This window comes from Anabrus simplex, chromosome 2, assembly GCF_040414725.1.
Source record: "Anabrus simplex isolate iqAnaSimp1 chromosome 2, ASM4041472v1, whole genome shotgun sequence".
In the NCBI taxonomy this organism is placed as follows: domain Eukaryota; kingdom Metazoa; phylum Arthropoda; class Insecta; order Orthoptera; family Tettigoniidae; genus Anabrus; species Anabrus simplex.
This window is the reverse complement of record NC_090266.1, coordinates 988,998,225-989,017,618: the sequence shown is the minus strand read 5'-3', so window position 1 is coordinate 989,017,618 and position 19,394 is coordinate 988,998,225. Positions and strand designations below refer to the sequence as shown.

Here is a 19,394-nt window from a genome sequence, read left to right as displayed (position 1 = left end):
GAGCGGTGGTTGTTTGTTGTTCCACTGTTGTTGCTCTGCTGCCTAATCTCTGTTGTTTCTGCCTTGTGCAGCCTATCTTTCCTCCCCTCCTACCCTTGCTCGGTGCAGTGCTGTGGCGAATGTTGGCGGATGGAAATCAAAAATTAAAAAACTAAAAGTGTTGTTGTCAATAACTATTGTAAAAGGGAGTGCAAGGATCTTGTGTAATTTTTTGATTATTTTGTTCCATGTTTGCTACCATGGCGCGTGCCGTTACGAACCCCTCCTTCCTGCGTCGTGCCGAATTGGAGTACGAGTTATCCATTCGTGGCCTTGAACCTGCCCGTACTGTTGCTGAGTGCGCTGCCTTGCTATCAGCCAACTCCCAGGTCCCCATTAATGTATTTTCTATTGACAGGAGTCGAGTGGGTGAGTACCTTAACCTGATCTGTGACAATCTTAACGAAATTAATATTATTCGTGAAGAGTTTATTGAATTGCCTCCGTCCAAAGCCCAAGTAAACCGGCTGAGGGCCAGAGCTGACCACTACTCGGGCCGAATTCAGGATATATTATCTATTAAGCCTGATTCTGTTTTTGTGTCAGAATGTGCTAGATTGTTAACGGTGGTTTCTGGCATCACCTCTGATTTAGATTTGCTGTTGATTAACAGAGATATGGAGAATTGTTCTATTGCGACTGCACTTAACCCTTCTGTACCTACCCAGAGTGTCTCTTCCCACCAAATTGCGTCCTCGACCCATGCCCAAGGTCCGTGTTGTGTGACTGCTCCTTTACTGGAAACCTTAGTCTCTAAGCTAAATTCGGCGTCATCGCCTAACTGTTTAAAGGAAGTTTTTCGGGGAGTGAAGTCCTTTTCTGTAAATTCTATAGATGAGCGTATTCGGTTCCTACGGTTTTTGGTGGAGTTGACCGAGACTGGTAATGTGTACTCAGTCGATGATTTGGGGATCTTCCGCGCCCTCTTCCCTCATTGTGAAGGGATTCTAAAGAGAGAAATTTCTGAAGCTATCTCTAAAAATTTATCGATTGGTACCTTTCATGAACTTGTCCTTTCCAAATTTATTCCCTCTCTTGCTCTCCAAAGTCTTGTGCCCCAACACTGTTTCCGTACCCAGTTCCTGCATGAGAACTTGCTAACTTATGTGCTGGATCTGCGATTCTTTTGCAAGGTTTTTAGAATTTCTGTGCCAGAATGTGAAATGGTCTCTAGAATTTTAAAAGGAATATCTCCTGCGTACCGCTCCTATCTTTCCTTAACCCGTTGCCCTACCTCCTTTCAAGAATTGGAAGAGGCCTGTTCCTTTGCTGAAGATGTCAAACATGGGGATGCCTCCAGACCTGTGAATTTCCCTCCCCCTACTACTACCAATTGTCCCGTCCTTCCGTCAACACCTAAAGTAGTGAAAGCCCGTAAGTGTTACAACTGTGGGTCCCGAAGTCATCTAAGAAATTCCTGCCCTGACGTTAGACGTGGTCCAGGCGCTTGCTATTCCTGTGGCTCTAGACAGCATGTTAAAAGAAATTGCCCCTTGGTAGACAGAAATGGTACTCAATGACTAGAAAGGGAAAGGGCAAAGTTTGCCAATTCTAAGTTTGTAAACCCTGAATCTCGTAAGAAACCGGTGTGTCCCCCAAGGTGCAATAGTATTTCTGTTCATGCCCCCTCCTCTGGCACGTGCACATTTGTCGAGGTCAACAATGAACCAGTAGATGCTCTTCTTGATACTGGAAGCGCAGTATGCTTGATGAATTATGCCTGGTATTGTCAAAAGAAACCCTCGTGTAAACTTCCGGAAATAAAACCCACTAATCTAAGATGCGTTTCGGCTAATTGTCAGTTTTTAAATATTTTGGGGACTGTGAAGGTCAAGTTAAGGATTGGGAATTTCACTTGGAAGATCAAGTGCTTGGTGACATCCAATTTATCATGTAACATTATTCTGGGTACCAATTTTCTATCTTGGGCTGGTGTCGTTTTGGATCTTCAGTGTCGAAATTTCTTTTTTAAATTTTCTCCTGACCTGAAATTTGAATTGATTAACGTTCCCTTGACAATGCCTAAAGTTTTGTGTGTGGGTTACCCTGTGTCAGATGAGTCTAGTGACATCGATCGGCTTGATCTGAATCATTTAGGAGATGCCGAAGCACGGCAAGTTCGTGATCTTTGCAGGGAATTTCCCGATGTGTTCACTAGCAAGTTAGGCTTGACCAACGTACTCGAGTATGACATTGAGTTGTCTGACCTGCAGCCTGTTCGATCCCCTCCTTATCGCCTTTCCCCACCCCGTATGTTGGAATTAAAGAAAATCATTGAGCAAATGGAAAGAGACGGAGTGATCAGACCTTCGACTTCCCCGTATGCGTCCCCTGTGTTCTTGGTACCCAAACCTTCTGGTGGTTATCGTGCTGTGATTGACTATAGGTCTCTAAATAGTAAGATTGTACTCCAATCTATTCCCCTACCCGACCTTCATACTTGTTTTGGATGGTTCTCAGGTGCAAAATTTTTCACTGTCCTGGATTTGAACCAGGCTTATTACCAAGTGCCCTTATCGAAGAGATCAATTCCCCTCACTGCCTTCATCACCGACTGGAACTTGTATGAGTTCCTCAGACTCCCGTTCGGGCTCAGCTGTGGAGCAGCTGTGTTGTCAAGGTTGTTAAATTCCATTCTCTCTGACATTAAGTTCAGCTATGTCTTTAATTACCTGGACGATTTATTAATTTATTCGAAGACCTTCGAGGAACATATGGTGCACGTTAGGGAAGTATTGCTACGGTTAAGGAAAGCCGGCCTTACAGTGAAGTTATCAAAGGTAGCTTTCGCCAGACCCAGCATGTCTTTCTTGGGACATGTAGTTTCTTCTGAAGGCGTTTCCATAGATCATTCCAGAACTCAAGCCATTAGGGATTTTCCACCTCCCAAAGATGTCAAGGGCGTTGCTCGATTCATTGGTATGGTCAATTTCTTTAGAAAATTCATCCCTAACTTTGCTGAAGTGGCTGCCCCGTTGAACGACCTTAGGAAAAAGAATGTAAAATTTACTTGGGGTAAAGCCCAGGAGGAAGCTTTCAATTCATTGAAGGTCGCACTGATTAATGCACCTTTGTTAGCTATTCCTGATTTCGAGAAACGTTTCATTGTCCAAACTGATGCCTCCGGGCGTGCTATTGCTGGCGTTCTGTTACAAGAACATGAAGATGGGCGTAGGCCCGTGGCCTACGTATCCAGGGTCCTCAATGATCTGGAGTCTAAGTACTCCATTTATGAACTAGAGTGTCTAGCTGTGCTATTTGCTCTGGAGAAATTTCGATCTTTCATTGAACACGTCAACTTTGATCTGGAAACCGATAATCAGGCTCTTTCTTGGGTGTTGAACCGACCCAAAAGGACCGGTAGAATAACTAGATGGGCATTACGGATCTCATCCTTTAATTTCAATGTTCGCCACATTCGTGGGTCTGAGAACGTCATTGCCGATGGCTTGAGCAGGATGTTTGAAGGTCATCCTTGTGCGGAAGCCAACCCATGTGTCGATGAGCTTGCTGTCAATACGGTTGGAGTTAGTGCCATCCTCACCGACTCCCCATTGCTGTATCAAGAAATTGGAGATCATCAAAAAACTGATCCGGATCTGAAAAGGATCATTGATACAATCAGTAGCGGGATCGAAGTGAAACCTTACTCCTTATCTAAGGGTGTTCTCTGTTGTAAGGGTCGCAAGGACCATAATTCCAAAATTGTCGTTCCTAAAGTTCTGGTACCTGTCATTTTCAAGTATTACCACTGTTCACCCCTTGGCGGTCATCTAGGAAATTTCAAAACTCGTTTGAAAATCAGGCAATTCTTTGTTTGGAAGAAAATGGATAGTGATATCAGGAACATGGTCAAATCTTGTAAATCTTGCGCCATCAGCAAACCTAATTTGAATAACCGAGTGGGATTATTGTCTTCATCACAAGCGTCGCGCCCCATGGAACGACTGTTCATAGATTTCGTAGGACCCCTCCCCCGATCTTCCTTGGGAAACACCCACATTTTTGTCTGTATAGATGCCTTCTCCCGGTTCTGTTGGATCTTTCCCACCAGGTCCACTAATTCACGTACCTCTATCTCCTGTCTAAATTCCATCTTTGCATCCTTTGGCCCACCTAAGTTCTTAGTATCTGACAACGCTAGTTCTTTCACCAGTAACTCCTTCAAAAGGTATCTGTTTGAGTTGGGCATTTCACATGTCACCACTATTCCATACTATCCAAATCCTTCTTATGCAGAGAGGTTGAATCGGAACTTAAAATCTGCGTTGATAGCGTATCATCATGGCAACCAGTCCAAGTGGGACTCCTGTCTGCATTGGTTGGCCCATGCTTTCAATTCCGCTACTCATGAGTCCCATGGTAAGACGCCTATGTCTTTAATGTTTGGCTATACTCCGTACTCCCCTATGTCTAACCTGCTATGTATTGAGGATCTTCTCCCAGACCTATCTAGACCTAATGATGTTCAAAAGATCTGGAACGAAGCAAAAAGGAATCTAGCTGTGTCATACGAAAAGGTCAAAAGGCAGTACAATAAAGGTAGGAAACCGTCAAAATTCAATGTTGGTGATCTCGTGTATGTTAAGTGCTACCCAATGAGTAAGGCCGTGAATAAGTTTTCGGCAAAACTTGCCCCTAGGTACCAAGGCCCGTGCACTGTGTTGGAGTTCTTGTCTCCCGTTTCTATTTTAGTAAGCGACCCTGTAGCAAGGCGTATTAGGCGCGTTCATGTTTCTCAAATTAAACCCGGTTAATCTGGCAAATTGTACCGCATCTTCCGCTGGATGGATGCACCTTTGGTAACTGACCTGTATTGTTAGTGAATTTAGCACACATACTGTGGGATGGCGAGCGAGTCAATCTGGTCCTTCTATGCCTCGTGTTGGTGACTCTAATTTAGTACTTCTTGTATGTTACTGTTTCTAGGTGTGGATCCTTGTAGTTAGAAATTGTCTTTCCTTTATTGTCTTGTGATGGGGGTATTAATACCTTGGAATTGATATCCTCGTTATCTAACCTTATGCTTATGTAGTGCGCTAACGAAGTTCCATTGGGGAAATCTGATGACATCTAACTTAAATTGTGCTTTGTTGTCCCTCTGTTTTCTCTAGGCTTTTAGTATGTAATTTCAAAGTTTTGTTTCTTCTGTGACTCCGCATCGGATTCCTTCCGCTGAACCCTTTGATCATCTTGTGACTTAATCATTGCTGAGCTATGGTGTGCCTGAGATGGAATGTAAGGGAGTGTGTCTGGTGCCTGAGTGTTTACCATTTTGTCATCCTTTCATGGTGTGCGTGTGTCTGAAGATGTGTGGTGCTTAGTCATGATTGGGTTGCTATTTGTGCCATTTTAGCATTGTACGATTTCTGATTGTGGTGTGTTTCGATCATTTGGTGTCGGATAAGTTCCCTGTTTGCCTTCTGCATGGACTCCGTGTCTTAAAGGTGTTTCTGTTCCGGATACTGATGTTTGTATTCATTCATGATTGAGAGATCTGACTCTCCTACTTTTGGGCACTCTTCGCGGCTGTTCTAAAGGTGGTTTTCTATGCGTGAACCCTCTATATTATTTTTCCTGTAATGGATTTTTGGGCTGAATTTATCTTCCTAACCTTTTGGTTTTGGGGTTATGTAGAATATCTGTCTCCGATTTTTTCCTGTGGGCGTTCGGTTGGTGCACTCCTGCCAGCATTATGGTTGTATCTCCTGTGTTGTAACTTGGTAATGTTGTTGTGAGTTGTTCGGATCCTTTTGAAATGTGGACCGTTAGTAACGTTGTGTAATTTTCCTTATCTACCGGTTGGCGTGTGGAGTTTTCGGTGGTACTGTCGGACTTCCTTCCTGAGGATATTTCTCCTTTTGTGCTTCTGTGGGATGGACCTAGTCCGTAATCTGTACCTGGTTTGCTGTTGTAATTTCTGCTTTGTATTGTGCTGTTTTGTGTGGTCTGTGAGCACGCGTTGAGGATAGCTATCCTTTATCTCTCTATGAATAACCCGTGCTGCTAGCTTGTCATTATTTAGGTAATCGTGTTCGGATTACGTTGTTTGGTTGTCAAGACACCTTGGTTGGGATGTGATTTGTCCTTTAATTTACCTCTGTGTCACGGTAGATTTGGCTGTTGGTTTGGTATCCCTTACTCGGTGGAAGTACACCTTCGGGTGGGCAATTCTTAGTTATCTGTTGGCTCTGGGATTTTCGACTTGTTCTTCCTCACGCAGAATTAGGTTTGTGGTTACTATTCTGTACCACGTTGCCCCGGGCATTTATTTTTGGTAGTTGTACCTTGATGTGGCTGTTATGGATGACTGACTGATCGCGATTTTTCCATCTGGTAACCTATAGGAGTCTCCTGATTGCCCATCGATGCTACTGTTGCCTGTCTTTCCTCTCTGTAACTCTAGGGTTTCTGCGTCCCTTCTCTCTGATGGTTTCCCGTTGGTCTGTTCAAAAATTAGTTTTCTCTGCTTGAGTCCTTACCTGTGTTTTGTTGGTGATCTAGGATAAGTTGCCGATCCCAGTGTGGTTTGTATTTTGCTCAGCCCCTCGTTCTTGACCCTTGGACCGATTGACGAGTTCGCCACTCTGTGGTTGTGTGTGTGCCACTCCAATATCTAAAAGTGTAATTTGAATAGGTCTTTCATGTGTCCTCTTAGTTTAACTCCTGCTATTCTAAACCATATGTTCCAAGGACGTCTATTCTTTGGTGTGGTCCTGTACCTTTACTTATATATTTTTCTTGTGGGTGATTTGTGCTTGAGTAATATTACTGATTTCCCTTCCGTTATGTTCTTGATCCTTAGGGATATCTGTCTTAGTCCTAGTTGGTATTATGTGTTGGATCGTACCCTATGTGTCTATGTGTTCTTGTTCATTGTTTCTCTACGTGTCATGGCTAAGTGTCCTTCGTGGCAGTGTAACATGGTGTGTTTTACGTAGTTTCCCTTTGATTTCTTAATTGTCGTTGTATGGACCCTTCTTTTCCTTCGGTACTATATTGGACCAAGTGGAAAGCTCTGGGCTTCAGCTAGTTTGTTGGTAACTAGCCTATGTAAAGTTAATTGGCGGATCTATGGATCCTGTAACTGAAAACTCACCTACTTAAGTTCCTGGTTTGTCTTTTTTTTTCTCCCTCTTCTTGTGGTTTTGCCCCCTTTCGGGTTTTCCGGTGCGTTTCATTTCCCCTGTTGTCTCCCTTTGCAACACGAGATCATGCATTTCCTTAATATCAAAGGAGACTTGTAAAGGTATTCATGCATTAAAAATTAATTTACCACCGTGCTTGAGGAAATAACCTGGATGCGTGGACTTATAATCATGTGGTTTTTGTTTAATTTTGGTCAGTACATCTGTGATTAGTGTGAGAGTTGCCGAACCTCAAGGTGAACTGCGTCATGTGTCATAAACTATATCATTGTCTGATGCATTGAAACAATGTGTATTGGGTGAAACTGAATATTTGGCGAACTCTGGTCATTGTGCTCTCTATTTGATGACAAACTTTACTCTGCTGGCTTTCCGTGTGCTCGGTTAACGTTTCTGGACACTGATGTTGATCGCACCCCGCCAATTATTTCTAAAAACTATGTGATATGGAACTGTGTATTGGACTATTAACCTGGTCATGTGAACTCCTAACTAAAATTAGTTAATCTTGGTGGTCGTTTCCTGTTGGACTACTTCGCCCAAATTTAGTATATATGTGACCACCACATCGTCATCGTGTTATGCTTCAGATTTGTCGTCTTTCGGGGCGGGAGGACTGAGACAGTATTATGTAGTTTGTGACCCCCCCCCCATAACCTTTTCGAACTGGCATGTGTGTTGCCATTTGGAAATTCTATGTCAATCGGCTTTCGCCAATATCTACCTTGTTATGATATGCCGCGCGCTGTTGAACGGAGTTTTGGTCTGCGCCTACTGCGCGTGAGCGAGTGGTGAGGCGAGTCTAGTCTTGACCCCTAGCAACTACTTCCGAGGGAGTCGGCGTGCTGTAGCCGCCATGGATAGACGTGTATGTGAGTGTTCCGCTATGCGGCGAGTGGTAGTGCTGAAACCCCCATGAAACAAACTTAAGAGGGATTATCCCATATTCTATTTGTTGCTGGCCTCCTACTGTTTCATTGGATTATGTTTTTGCTACGATAATCCTCCAGGATCCTTGGTGAACAACTTTAGTTCACGGCCTCGTGGTTGCCGGCCTTCAATAACAATGGCCAAGGTTTGAACTTCTCAATTTTTCTGGACTCAAAGGTATGTAACTGTTTTGGATTAAAGTATTTCTGGGGAAGCAAGAAGATTTATGTGTTTCGGCGTACTTCAAGATAACTGTAATAATAATAATAATAATAATATTTGGATTAAGACTTCCTCTTCGAAAATTGTGCTGGATATCGTGTGCGTCTGTGAGCCTTAGGAAACGGTTTCGGCAATTAATCATTTTAGAATGCAGTTCGCACGGTGGAAAAAAAATTGTATGTTTATCGTAAAATTCTGTAAAAGTTTTTTTTGCACTTGATTGTACAATAAGGTGTGAACCAAGGCGCAGTTTCCAAGGTAGCGGGGTTAGCTTTCCTTCGGGTTCCTTGCCTTTTGGGTTTTATTCCTCCTTTTGTTCTTTTTGCATTGTTTCTGGGATCTCTGTTTTATTTTTGATTTTAAACCGTTGGTTTTACTTCTCTTTTGTAGTCCGTGCTTTGTTTTGTCCGTTACTATGGCAACGTGTGTTTGGGTAATTGTTGTGGGTTTTGTTTTCCGCGATTGTTGTTGGTTGATGTGTTCTTGTGGGATGAATATATTTTTGTTGCCTGGTATCGTTGGCATTTATTTCATATAAGGTGATTTATTTCGGCCTACCTTTGGTCGTTTCGTCTCGTTTTTTGGCTGGGCGAAATGTGTAACTTCTTCCTTTATTTTCGTGTGCCCTTGGAAATTGCCCTTGGTAGAAATTGGAACGAATTGTGGTAAAGTTAAAAGGCAACCGGCCTAAAGGTCATGGGACTAGGGTTTGTTTACTAAACATGGTATTTGTTTTTTTTTCTTAAACGCGTGATCGATCACATTTAAATCAATATTTAATTATCTTGTTTGACGGTATGGAGGTCACTGTTGTTTTTTTTCTTTTCCCTGTTGATTTTTACGATTTAGTTCCTTCATTTTGTTAAATGAAGTCTACATTTTCTTATTTAAAGCTGCCTCATTGGGTATTTATTTATTAATCACATTAATTTCTTGCAGGTTAATCCAATTATTGTTAATCGAGTATTTACTTTCTTTTAAACAATATGGTTCAAGGTGTTATCTGAATTAATAATGAACCTAGCTCCACTCCTGCTATTATCTTGAAATGTTACCTCTCATTTAAGTGTCTATTAAAGTTTTCTTTCATATCACTGGAAAGTTGGTTTTCATTTACCACATTTGGTGCAGCGCTGCAACTATTTTCTTTGTTTGGTTGTCCACGGACCTTAAGTCGCTTTTCCTCCACGGTTTGGGTAAGTGTCTCTTTTTCTTCCTTTGGGTAATTTTAGTATCATGTTGTTGGCTGGTGCCGGTTTTATCCTTGGAATTTTTTTGATGTACTGTGACTTGTTGCTTCTTTTTTCGCCCTTGTTTTCTCTTGTGTTCGCTTAAACTACCCTCTTGGGGCGGACACAATAGCAACCTTCACACCAGTGTCTCTGTCTCTCTCTCTCTCTCTCTCTCTCTCTCTCTCTCTCTCTTTTTCTCTCTCTCTCTCTCTCTCTCTTTTCCTATCTCCTTCTTTTCCCTCAACTGGTGGGTAAGGTTATTAACCTCATCACCGCTGGGATATTCCCGGGGTCCTAGAGGGTGGTGACCGGTTAGAGTGAAACTCGAGCCAAAGGAAATCGAACCACCTGGCACTTCTGGCTTACTGACGGCAGAGCTGTGTGCCAGGCAATCTCACTCTGACCCTTATGGAACAGATCACTCACCAAGTATCCTCGCGTGGCTTTGTGAACCCCACTTCCAAACTTTAGAACTTTAAATTAATTCCAGATTTGAGAACTGTACCCCAAAACCTCCCGGAAGGCAACTGGAAACATTAACCGGTAGACCTGACAAGAGGTACTCGAAATAAACTTTGAACGTATCAGATCGTGTTCAGTAAATATAGTACGCACCGGAGAGATGTTAAGTACAGGTAGTACTTATAAAGTTAGGGATTCTAATAAAAATTGATACAAAGGGAAGTAAAGCAATATGCAATATGTCCCTTCACAACATCGCCCCTACATTCGGCTATTTAATTTGCCGATATAATTAGACTCCAACGGACACTAAGACCTGTTTTGAAATATGGTACCGACCGGGTCGGCTGCTATTAGTTTTTTCTAACAATTACAGATTTTTTGATGAGTAGTGCTGCTATTTGTGTGAAAATGGTACAAAATACCTGCAAAATATTAGCTTATTTGTTCAACAGCTTTAAGTGCACAATTATTAACATTTTATATCTCCATAATACTCGCAGCTATTTCGCGACTTATTTTATGATATTAAATTTAATGCATACAGCAGTTTTAACCAAAGTTGTTTACCCTCAAAAGTGCTCGTGAAGTGAAGCTGTTTGTCTTGAAAAGTGTTAGTGAAGTGTATATTTAAACTGGTGCACTGGTGAAATAGTGAAATATTGTAGTTAACATAGTTTTATCGCCTACTTAATATAATGTCTCGTTAAATGCAAAAAAATCATCCGAACAGTTTCTGCTATGTTCGTGGTTCATTCACACCAAAGTCTCAGCGGCGAACATTCATACCAGCTTTAAACCAGTTACATAAATTATATTTTCACATACCAATAGGAGACCAGGACAAGACTGGACACCACATGTAATATGTACTTTATCTTCAAATGGATTGCGAGACTGGATGAACAGGAAAAAAAATACATTTAGTCTGGATCATCACCTGGCTTCACACAGTTTTGCTGTTTCGTATGCGTCTGGGGTAGCCGCAACACAAATCAGCGCTACATTAAGAATGGCTGGAATCTAAGGAGATCATTCTGTTAAATACCAATCCCTTGTGAATACCACGAATATACCAAGTGGCCCGCGAGCGCCGTACTTTCTACTTACAAATGCCCCGCATGCACTAATGATGCATGGGATGCCTAACAACCTGTTTCCGAAGGAGCACTACGACGTGCTGTATTTCGAATGTTGTGAAACAAATAGCAGTCATTTTACTGCATACGTTCCATAACAGGGTGCATGTCTAAAAACGCCAAAGATGCAGAAAAGAAAATGTAATAACTTATTATACACGTGCAGACATTGCACTGTATAAAAGAGTTGTTTGTATGAAACAAAAACTAATATTGTTAGGCGAAACAATGTGTAGAAGGCAGACGCCTGTTTGGAAACTGCGTCTGCGAGCTTCGATTGTATTCCGACCAGATTTTCTGTGTATTCGTCGTTGCTGAGCCGATATGTAGTGCTGCTGCACCATACCCCGGTCTAGTACTATGTGGTCGTTACTAACGCAAGGGATTGCATTAGACGGGTAACATTGAGGAACATGTTGCGAGCGACCGTCCGGTTGTTATGTCTTCAAATTTTCATGTAACTTGTCTGCTGGTAGTAGTGTCCCTGTGAAAAACAGTTATTAGATATCCCGTCTATCATTTGTGCATGCGGGACATTTAAAAGTAGAAAGTACGGCGATCGCGGGCCGCCTGGTATATATTTCTTCCGTCTCTACATATAAAATTGGGATTGGTTAAGTGCGTAGTAAAGACAGTGGTCAAGACAAAGTCAGAAGGGTTTCAACATGTTAGATACAAACTTCCTTGACTTAGCGAAGAAGTATTAAAGGAAAATGTCTTTGTTGGACCTCAAATCCAAGCAATCCTTCAAGATGAAGATTTGTTTTGAAACTCTGACAGACAAAGAAGCAGCAGTTAGGAACATCTCAAATAGATTTGCAGCAACTATTTAGATATGAAGAAAGATCCTGATTCCAAAAATTGTATCCGCAAACTTCTACACTCATACAAGAATCTTGGTTGTCGCATGTCATTTTCTGCGTTCCTATCTGGACTTCTCTGGGAATCTTGGTGAAGTAACGATTAGCAAGGGGAACTTTTGCACCAGGACATAAAGTCAATGGAGCAGCGTTACCAAGATTTTTGGAATGATTCCATGATGGCAGATGACTACTGGATATTGTAATGGTAGTTTCCAGAAACCAGATACCATAGGAAGGGGAAGTCATCTACACTTTAATCACAGAACTTATGTTTATCATCATGCCTTGTATTCTACACTCACGTATATCAATAAAACCTGCCGAAACAACGTATTTTATACTGTACAGTAAAAATTGTACATGCTAGAAAAAATTGAAAAGTATCACCGTTATCAGCATGGGAAGCTGATCTGTAGACGCAAAGGCCTAATTTTGTTTCTGATGATTAAAAAGTTTCATTTTGTTGAGCAGTGTTTTTAGGGTACGTTGCCTGTCTGTTAATAATTAATTTAATTCAGTTACTATTAGACTTAATTTCCCTCACATAGTTAGCAAGCTTTAAGGAAATAAATCATCAGAAGGATTCCTATCATTCGCGCCACAATGAAAACATGACCGATTAAAATACGTTGAGTGACACTGTAATTACCTTGCATCAATATCACTGCTGAAAATGCACCTATGGTGTTACTTTAAATTCAGTTTACATCACGGAAATGTAATAATTCATTTTCATTACTTTTAAATCTGCGAACGTACTAAATAAATTATGTTGAAGATTCCTTCCCACGCCTAGCCATTACGCTGGAATCGAATCCTAAACAACCACAGTCGAGAATAAGTGTGAATAACACTACATTGTATCATATCACATAGTGATGCCCTCTGCTGCCTCCATTTCCAATGAAGCTTGCCGGTCTGATATCAACACAAATCAAAGGCATCTCTGGTTCCTATCTGCGAATTTCTTTGGCTTCCCTGGACGAATTTAGGGTTTTGTAACTCCCTGGCGTTTCCATTTCACCATTACAGCACTTACTGTTGACATTTTATCTCAAAATTGTAAGAAATCTCATGGATGGAATGACTGAATCGATAATTATGCCACTTCCAGCCTCACGAAGCTGAGGTCGTAAGTCAATTTCGACCTCTTAGCTAGTACACATTTCTACTTTATCTTCTATGGGAGGGCGGGGTAGGTTCAACCCCGCGTGGCAAGCACTACATGCTGTAAAGCCACCAACATGCTCTTAATTCTAAGGTCCGTCTTCACCAACGCGAGTAAAAGCTTTTTATCATGGTTTAAAGCTGAGAGAACCGAGATAACAGTTACATTTGTATTCACTAACATTATCTCGGATAACGAATATTACCTCTGTTTAACATTTTACCGGAGAAAGGTTGGCCAGTAAAATGGGAAATCTAAGATAATAGCCTTTCAGGATGGCAGCTGGATTATTTAAATGAAACAGAAAATTACAGCGACGAGCGTCCTTGGTGGATAATAAGAACGCACTACGATGACACTGATTTTGAAACACATTTTAGGATATCTAACGCTTCAATGCTGTCAGTGATCGAACATAACCTGGAATTCGCAACACATGAGTAGAGCTAAGATGAATTCTCGATTATAGTTCGTATCTTGTACGGTACACGACTGGATGACTTTTAACAAAAAATTAAGGAATACTGACTTTTTTTTTGAGTGAAATATGCAATGTGTAGCCTATAATGTATTTTCTTATTCTCCATGACTTTCTGCCACCAAACTGAATACTAGCCTTCTTTCTTCATTTCTGGTCAATAATGCACATAATTTATGATAAATTATTTGCAAACCCGGAATGGAATTTTTTTAATGTTTACATTTGGATAGTGGCGGCCACACGTATTCATTTGTTTTCCATGCGTCAGTATGAAAATTTAGGATTTAACTTCAAATTGAAACGAAAACTTAGTTTTGGTAAACAGAGATAATAAATTCTATGGTGAGCGTTATCCGAGTTTTAGAAATCTAAGATAGCAGTAAATGACGTTCGTGAATACGGGCCTAAGAAGAGGAAGATACAGCGGAGTGATAGCACATGCAAGAATGTGGACTGGAAAAGTCCAGGTAATGTTAGTTAGGAACAAATATCATGCACAATTCATTAACGCATTCCAGGCCGGTCCAGTTATTTAGGGAATCAGTCTTTCCAGACACTGCTGTGGCTAGCGCGGGCCTTGCTGACAACCACGCCATGTCGTGAAAATTCCTAGCATCTGTGACGCAACCTGGTCTTCATGAGGTCCCTGGTACCTGTTTTCCGATCCCGGAGATCGTGGCCACGCCCGCTTAGGCGAGGATCTTTTGGAGAAGCTGGCATATGGCGGTAGCCTCTTTCCTTTCCATCCGAGCCATGGCCCTGTAGCCCGGACAACTGCGATGATAGGTCTGCCACGTTGGTCGTCTGCGTCCACATAGAGAAGCAGGGCAGGGCGACCTGGGTCGTGACATTTCTTCTAAGCGCTCATGACCGTATGTATGCTCGCGACACACTTGAGGGACGTATAGGATCAGTCTACTTTCCTTTCAGAAATGTCCGGTCATTCTTGGCAATGCAATTAAATAATGTTAATTTTGGAAAGGAAACATACCCAGGACGTTTCGATAAATTGTAGTGTACCATTACAGTTGTGAAAATACAAAATAAAGTTATTTTGGTTTATACAAAAGGGGATGAAGGAAATTATTTATAGGATTAAAATGTGTGAAAATTACATTCCATACACTTACGACGATTTTTGCAGGGGTTTCTTGCTTCAGATAGGAGATCAGATCGACATGACACACTTGGGCGATCACTGAAATGACTGTTTCACAGAAGATAAATATTTTTTCCTAAATGGTTTGCTTTGCGTTCCAAGATGTATATTACCAATTATGTTTCCGAAACAAAACAAAAACTATTTTAACACGAGTTTATAATCATTGATACTGATCATAACAAAATTCATCGATTTCACAAAATCGATTTTGGGTTATGGAATCTTTCTCCCTCTGGCCTTTTCCTAGTTACCTGGGTTCACCACTTTGAATGGAATTCGCTCAGTTTTACGGCCGGATTCCCTTCTTGACACCGCCCCTGCTGTGGAAGGATGTATTCACTATTGCGTGTTTCTGTGATGGTTTGCAGTGTACTGTGTCGTGTGTAAATGAAGGTGTGTATTAAGGTGAGCACAAAAACCAAGCCCCGAACTAGAGGAATTAACGAGACAAAGTTAAAACCTAGATCCGGCCAGGAATCGAACTCAGATGCCTCCAAACAGAAGGCCGGCACGCTGATCCTTCAGCCAATGAGCTGGGCATTTTGTGTTATAGAATTGTTGTGTTTTAGCAAATAGGTTATAATGTAATGATTTTCAGCCGAGAAATATTGTACGTGATCATCAGTGTGTAAATAAAACCATGTACGACAGAAGTTCTGTTACACGGGATTTATGCGCTATTTGGTCATGAACATGAAAGGTACAGGAAGGGAACATGTCTAAAACCTTCTGCTGCATATGTTCACTACATGAAGTCAGATGTTTCAAAATCCAGTTAGAAAAGTTCCAAACCCATGCTTTTAAATAATTAATGTCCGGCTCCATGGCTAAATGATTAGCGTGCTGGCCTTTGGTCCAGAGGGTCCTGGGTTCGATTCCCGGCCGGATCGTGGATTTTAACCTTCATTGGTTAATTCCAATGGATCGAGGTCTAGGTATGTGTGCCGTCTTCATCATTATAATTCATGATAGGTAGGGCCCCATTCTCATGGACTCGCAGGTCCCCTGCTCCAAGCCTTTTCGGGCGCCACATGCCATTATTATAGAGTTAATAACCATAAAGTATAACGGATTAATGTAATATAGTTTATTGTAGTATCCCTAAAGTTTTTCAAACTGAACATGTTCTTTCCGTGCATTATTTTAGCGATTCATACAACATACAGTAGCCTATATTCATAATCTTGTCCTTAAATTCTTCACACTAAGTATCCTTCTGTAAACTGCACCAGTGATCCTACAGAAAATGGAATAAATAACCAATATCGTTACAATATCAGTGTAATATATTAAAGTAAGTCTGAGATGTGAAGTGTAACTAGTTTGGTCAGGTATGAGTATCCTTGCAGAGATCGCATACCAACATATTCCCTGCACCATGATTGATTTGTTTAATTATTCATTCACAGTATTGACAATGCGGCAATAAAATATCATCACTTGAAGGAACACACTATTCGTCGGTATAACGACAAACTATTTCTCTATCCAACACAATAAATTGGTTATTGTGGAAGAGACAACTCTTTAGGTCGAGGATATCTGCTGTTGATATTCATTCACACTGCCTTACCGAAGAACTTCTCATCTTTCTGCTGTTGTTGACAATGTACTGTAAACTCAACTGTGTACCGAATGAAGTCACTCATCGAAAACAAAATTTATCAAAATATGTTCCAGCTGGGCCTGGTGTGTTTTCGTCTGAAGGGCACGGACCAGATGAACCAGAAGCTCCTAGCCAACATAAACGGATCTGGAAAGATCCATATGGTGCCAGCCTCTGTTAACGACAAGTACGTCATCAGATTCTGCGCTGTTGCCCAAAATGCTACTGTGGAGGACGTGGGTAAGGAAACAGTTCTTATGCCCCCTTATATATATATAATTATGTCGTATGTCACCTGTCTTCTTTAGGATTTTCAGCTCTTAACAACATTACTTTAAAAGTGTAAAATTTCACACAATAGCCTACATTCATTCTCGTGAGGATGTAGGAATTCAGGATGTTCGAATGAAAACTGTAAATAAATAATAAATAAATAAATGCTTCGCGTCTCCTCTATTTGGTGTACAGTAGTTTTAAGGGATACGGGAATTTTGATTGGTAATATGGAACAGAAATAGGATATGGTCCTTCTAAACAAGTGTTTGCTTTTTAAGTTCAGTTTAAACAATTTTGCGATGCAATTAACAGGGTCTGGAAAATTCTTCTGGAGCCAATTTTATATTTCTTAACACTGCGATCAGCACTCAAACACACCTCGGACGCCATTTTCTGGCTGCAATGATTAATCTCACATGGAAAGGAATGAATTCAAGAGGACAAATTGGGGCAATTATTCGTTTACAGAAAGAGGAGTTAGGGATTGAAATAATTTACCAAGGGAAATGTTCGATACATATCCAACTTCTTTGAAATTATTTAAGAAAATACCAGAAAATGATACGATATATGCCACGTGAGCGACATCCCTAAATGCAGATCAGTGGTGATTGATTGACTGACTGATTGGAATTCTGTCCCTCAGGAACCAACGACTGGAAGTTGCTCGCATTTAAGCACCCTAACATTCTAGCTGCCTTGGTAGACCACAGAAACTGACACCAAGTTCGCAGGTTCGATCCCGGATAAGGTAGTCGAATTTTGAAAGACCGTCAAAAATCTTGGCACTTCATGTCATTGGTGTTAGCATGGTAAAGTTATCTGGTGGCGCACTCGGTGTTTTCCGACAACATAGGAACCATCCAGTAGAATTCTGATTTCGTTGCTAGATAGCAGCACAATTGGAATGTGGAAATTGGTACGCAGGCCATCTAATTGGCACCACATAAGAAAGTCTGTAACTCGACAACTGAGACCATGCGATTATTATTATTATTATTATTATTATTATTATTATTATTATTATTATTATTATTATTATTATTATTATTATTATTATTACAGCCTCAACTTGCAAGTCTATTTGAATGGGCATAGTTCGCGGCGTGGGCTCCTATTGTCCTATTGTCACGTCCTAGTTCGTGACCATGTGCGACGGAAGGAAGTGGTTCTGAGAATCGGGATACTAGTTTGCTATAGAATAGGAATGGGTATCTCAGAAAACTTCTGTGTGGTGGCGCTCTTTGTGCTCGGTGACTAAGTCTAACAAATCCACCGGTGATCCCCAAACCGTCAGAGAAGAAATTCTCAATGGGGCCGTGTGTAAGTAAGGAAATGACCCTACATCACAGAAATTTACCAAGTACGCTCAGAATGTCTTAAGCAAGTCTCGGATCTGTGAAAGTGACTGAGTCTCACTTCCATTTGACAGCCCAAACTCCTTGTAAACATCTTTGCTGGGGGTGCTGTGTTAGAAAAAGGCAGGAGATGCAGAAGTTAAACCAGGCTGGAAGCTTTCATCTTTATTTTTCATAATTTACATGGAGTATGCTGCGATCAATGGTGAAGAGCAAATTGGATGAAAACCAATTCATTTTCATACCAGAGGGTGGCTGTCAGGGCCAGATTTTCAGTATACGTCAAGTAACTGAAGAATTATATAAAAGAAATGGAGCAACAGTGTCTAATGAAAGGAGAAGGTGAACGTCTTTATGTCATGATAAAGCAAAGGCAGTTTGAAGACGCGAAAAAGAAGGCATATAAACAAGGCTCCAAAGAAGAGCTGGTGTGGATAAAGAACTGTACGCAATGAAATAAATAGAGCAAAACAAATAACTGCAAAGTCCTGAAAGAAATCATGGAAAGTTGTTAGAAATGATCTGGAAGAGTTATATCATGTGACAGGGGAACTCGCCTGGACTACAATAAGAATATTAGAAGGGGGAGGAGGAAGGAAATGAATAGGATTTTGGGTAAATCAGGTAAACTCATATTAGATTCTAGCGTATCATTGAACAGATGGAATAAATATTTTGAATACTAACAATAATAATAATGTTAGTGGTGTAACAACAAACTTACTACTTTTGCAGTTTTGGGAGACGCCGGGGTATCGAAATTTTGTCATGCTGGAGTCCTGTTTTCGTGTCGGTAATTCTACCGATACAAGCCTGGCGCATTTGAACACCTTCAAATAACACCGGACTGAGCCGGGATCGAACCCGCCAACCTGAGCGGAGGCCACAGCACTACTGCCTGAGCTATTCAGTCCGGCTGAATATTTTGAAAATCTTCTCACTGCAAAAGGAAATCTTTCTGGTTAAGTACCGAAGAAAGGAGTTCAAGGGGAAGAGAAGAATGGTGGCATAAAATTACACTCCAGAAAATGGAGAGGATGGTAGATAAAACAGTCTCAGTTTACAAAAGGAGTATATCATTTACCCCAGATAAACCAGTGTCATAATGCAGCAGAAATAGATGAAATGAGATCTGAAATGGTGAAATATAATGTGAAGGCTGGGATGAAAATATAGTGTGAAGGCTGGGGTGAAATGACTTCATAGAGTCCTCATAGAGCATCAGCAAGGAATTTCAGGAATACTGCACGAGAATACTAATGCCACCTGTGTATAAGCAATAGAACAGAAAGGATTGCAACAACGGGC

The 19,394-nt window shown here is 41.1% G+C and overlaps 1 protein-coding gene across 1 annotated transcript in view; it reads left to right on the top strand.

The window, feature by feature from the left end:
• Positions 1-19,394, top strand: part of Tdc2 (Tyrosine decarboxylase 2) — a 412,190-nt gene that overhangs the window by 257,393 nt on the left and 135,403 nt on the right. The window contains exon 8 of the mRNA XM_067141851.2: positions 16,527-16,692. Within this exon, the coding sequence (XP_066997952.2) occupies positions 16,527-16,692 (166 nt within the window). The remainder of the gene's footprint in view (positions 1-16,526; positions 16,693-19,394) is intronic.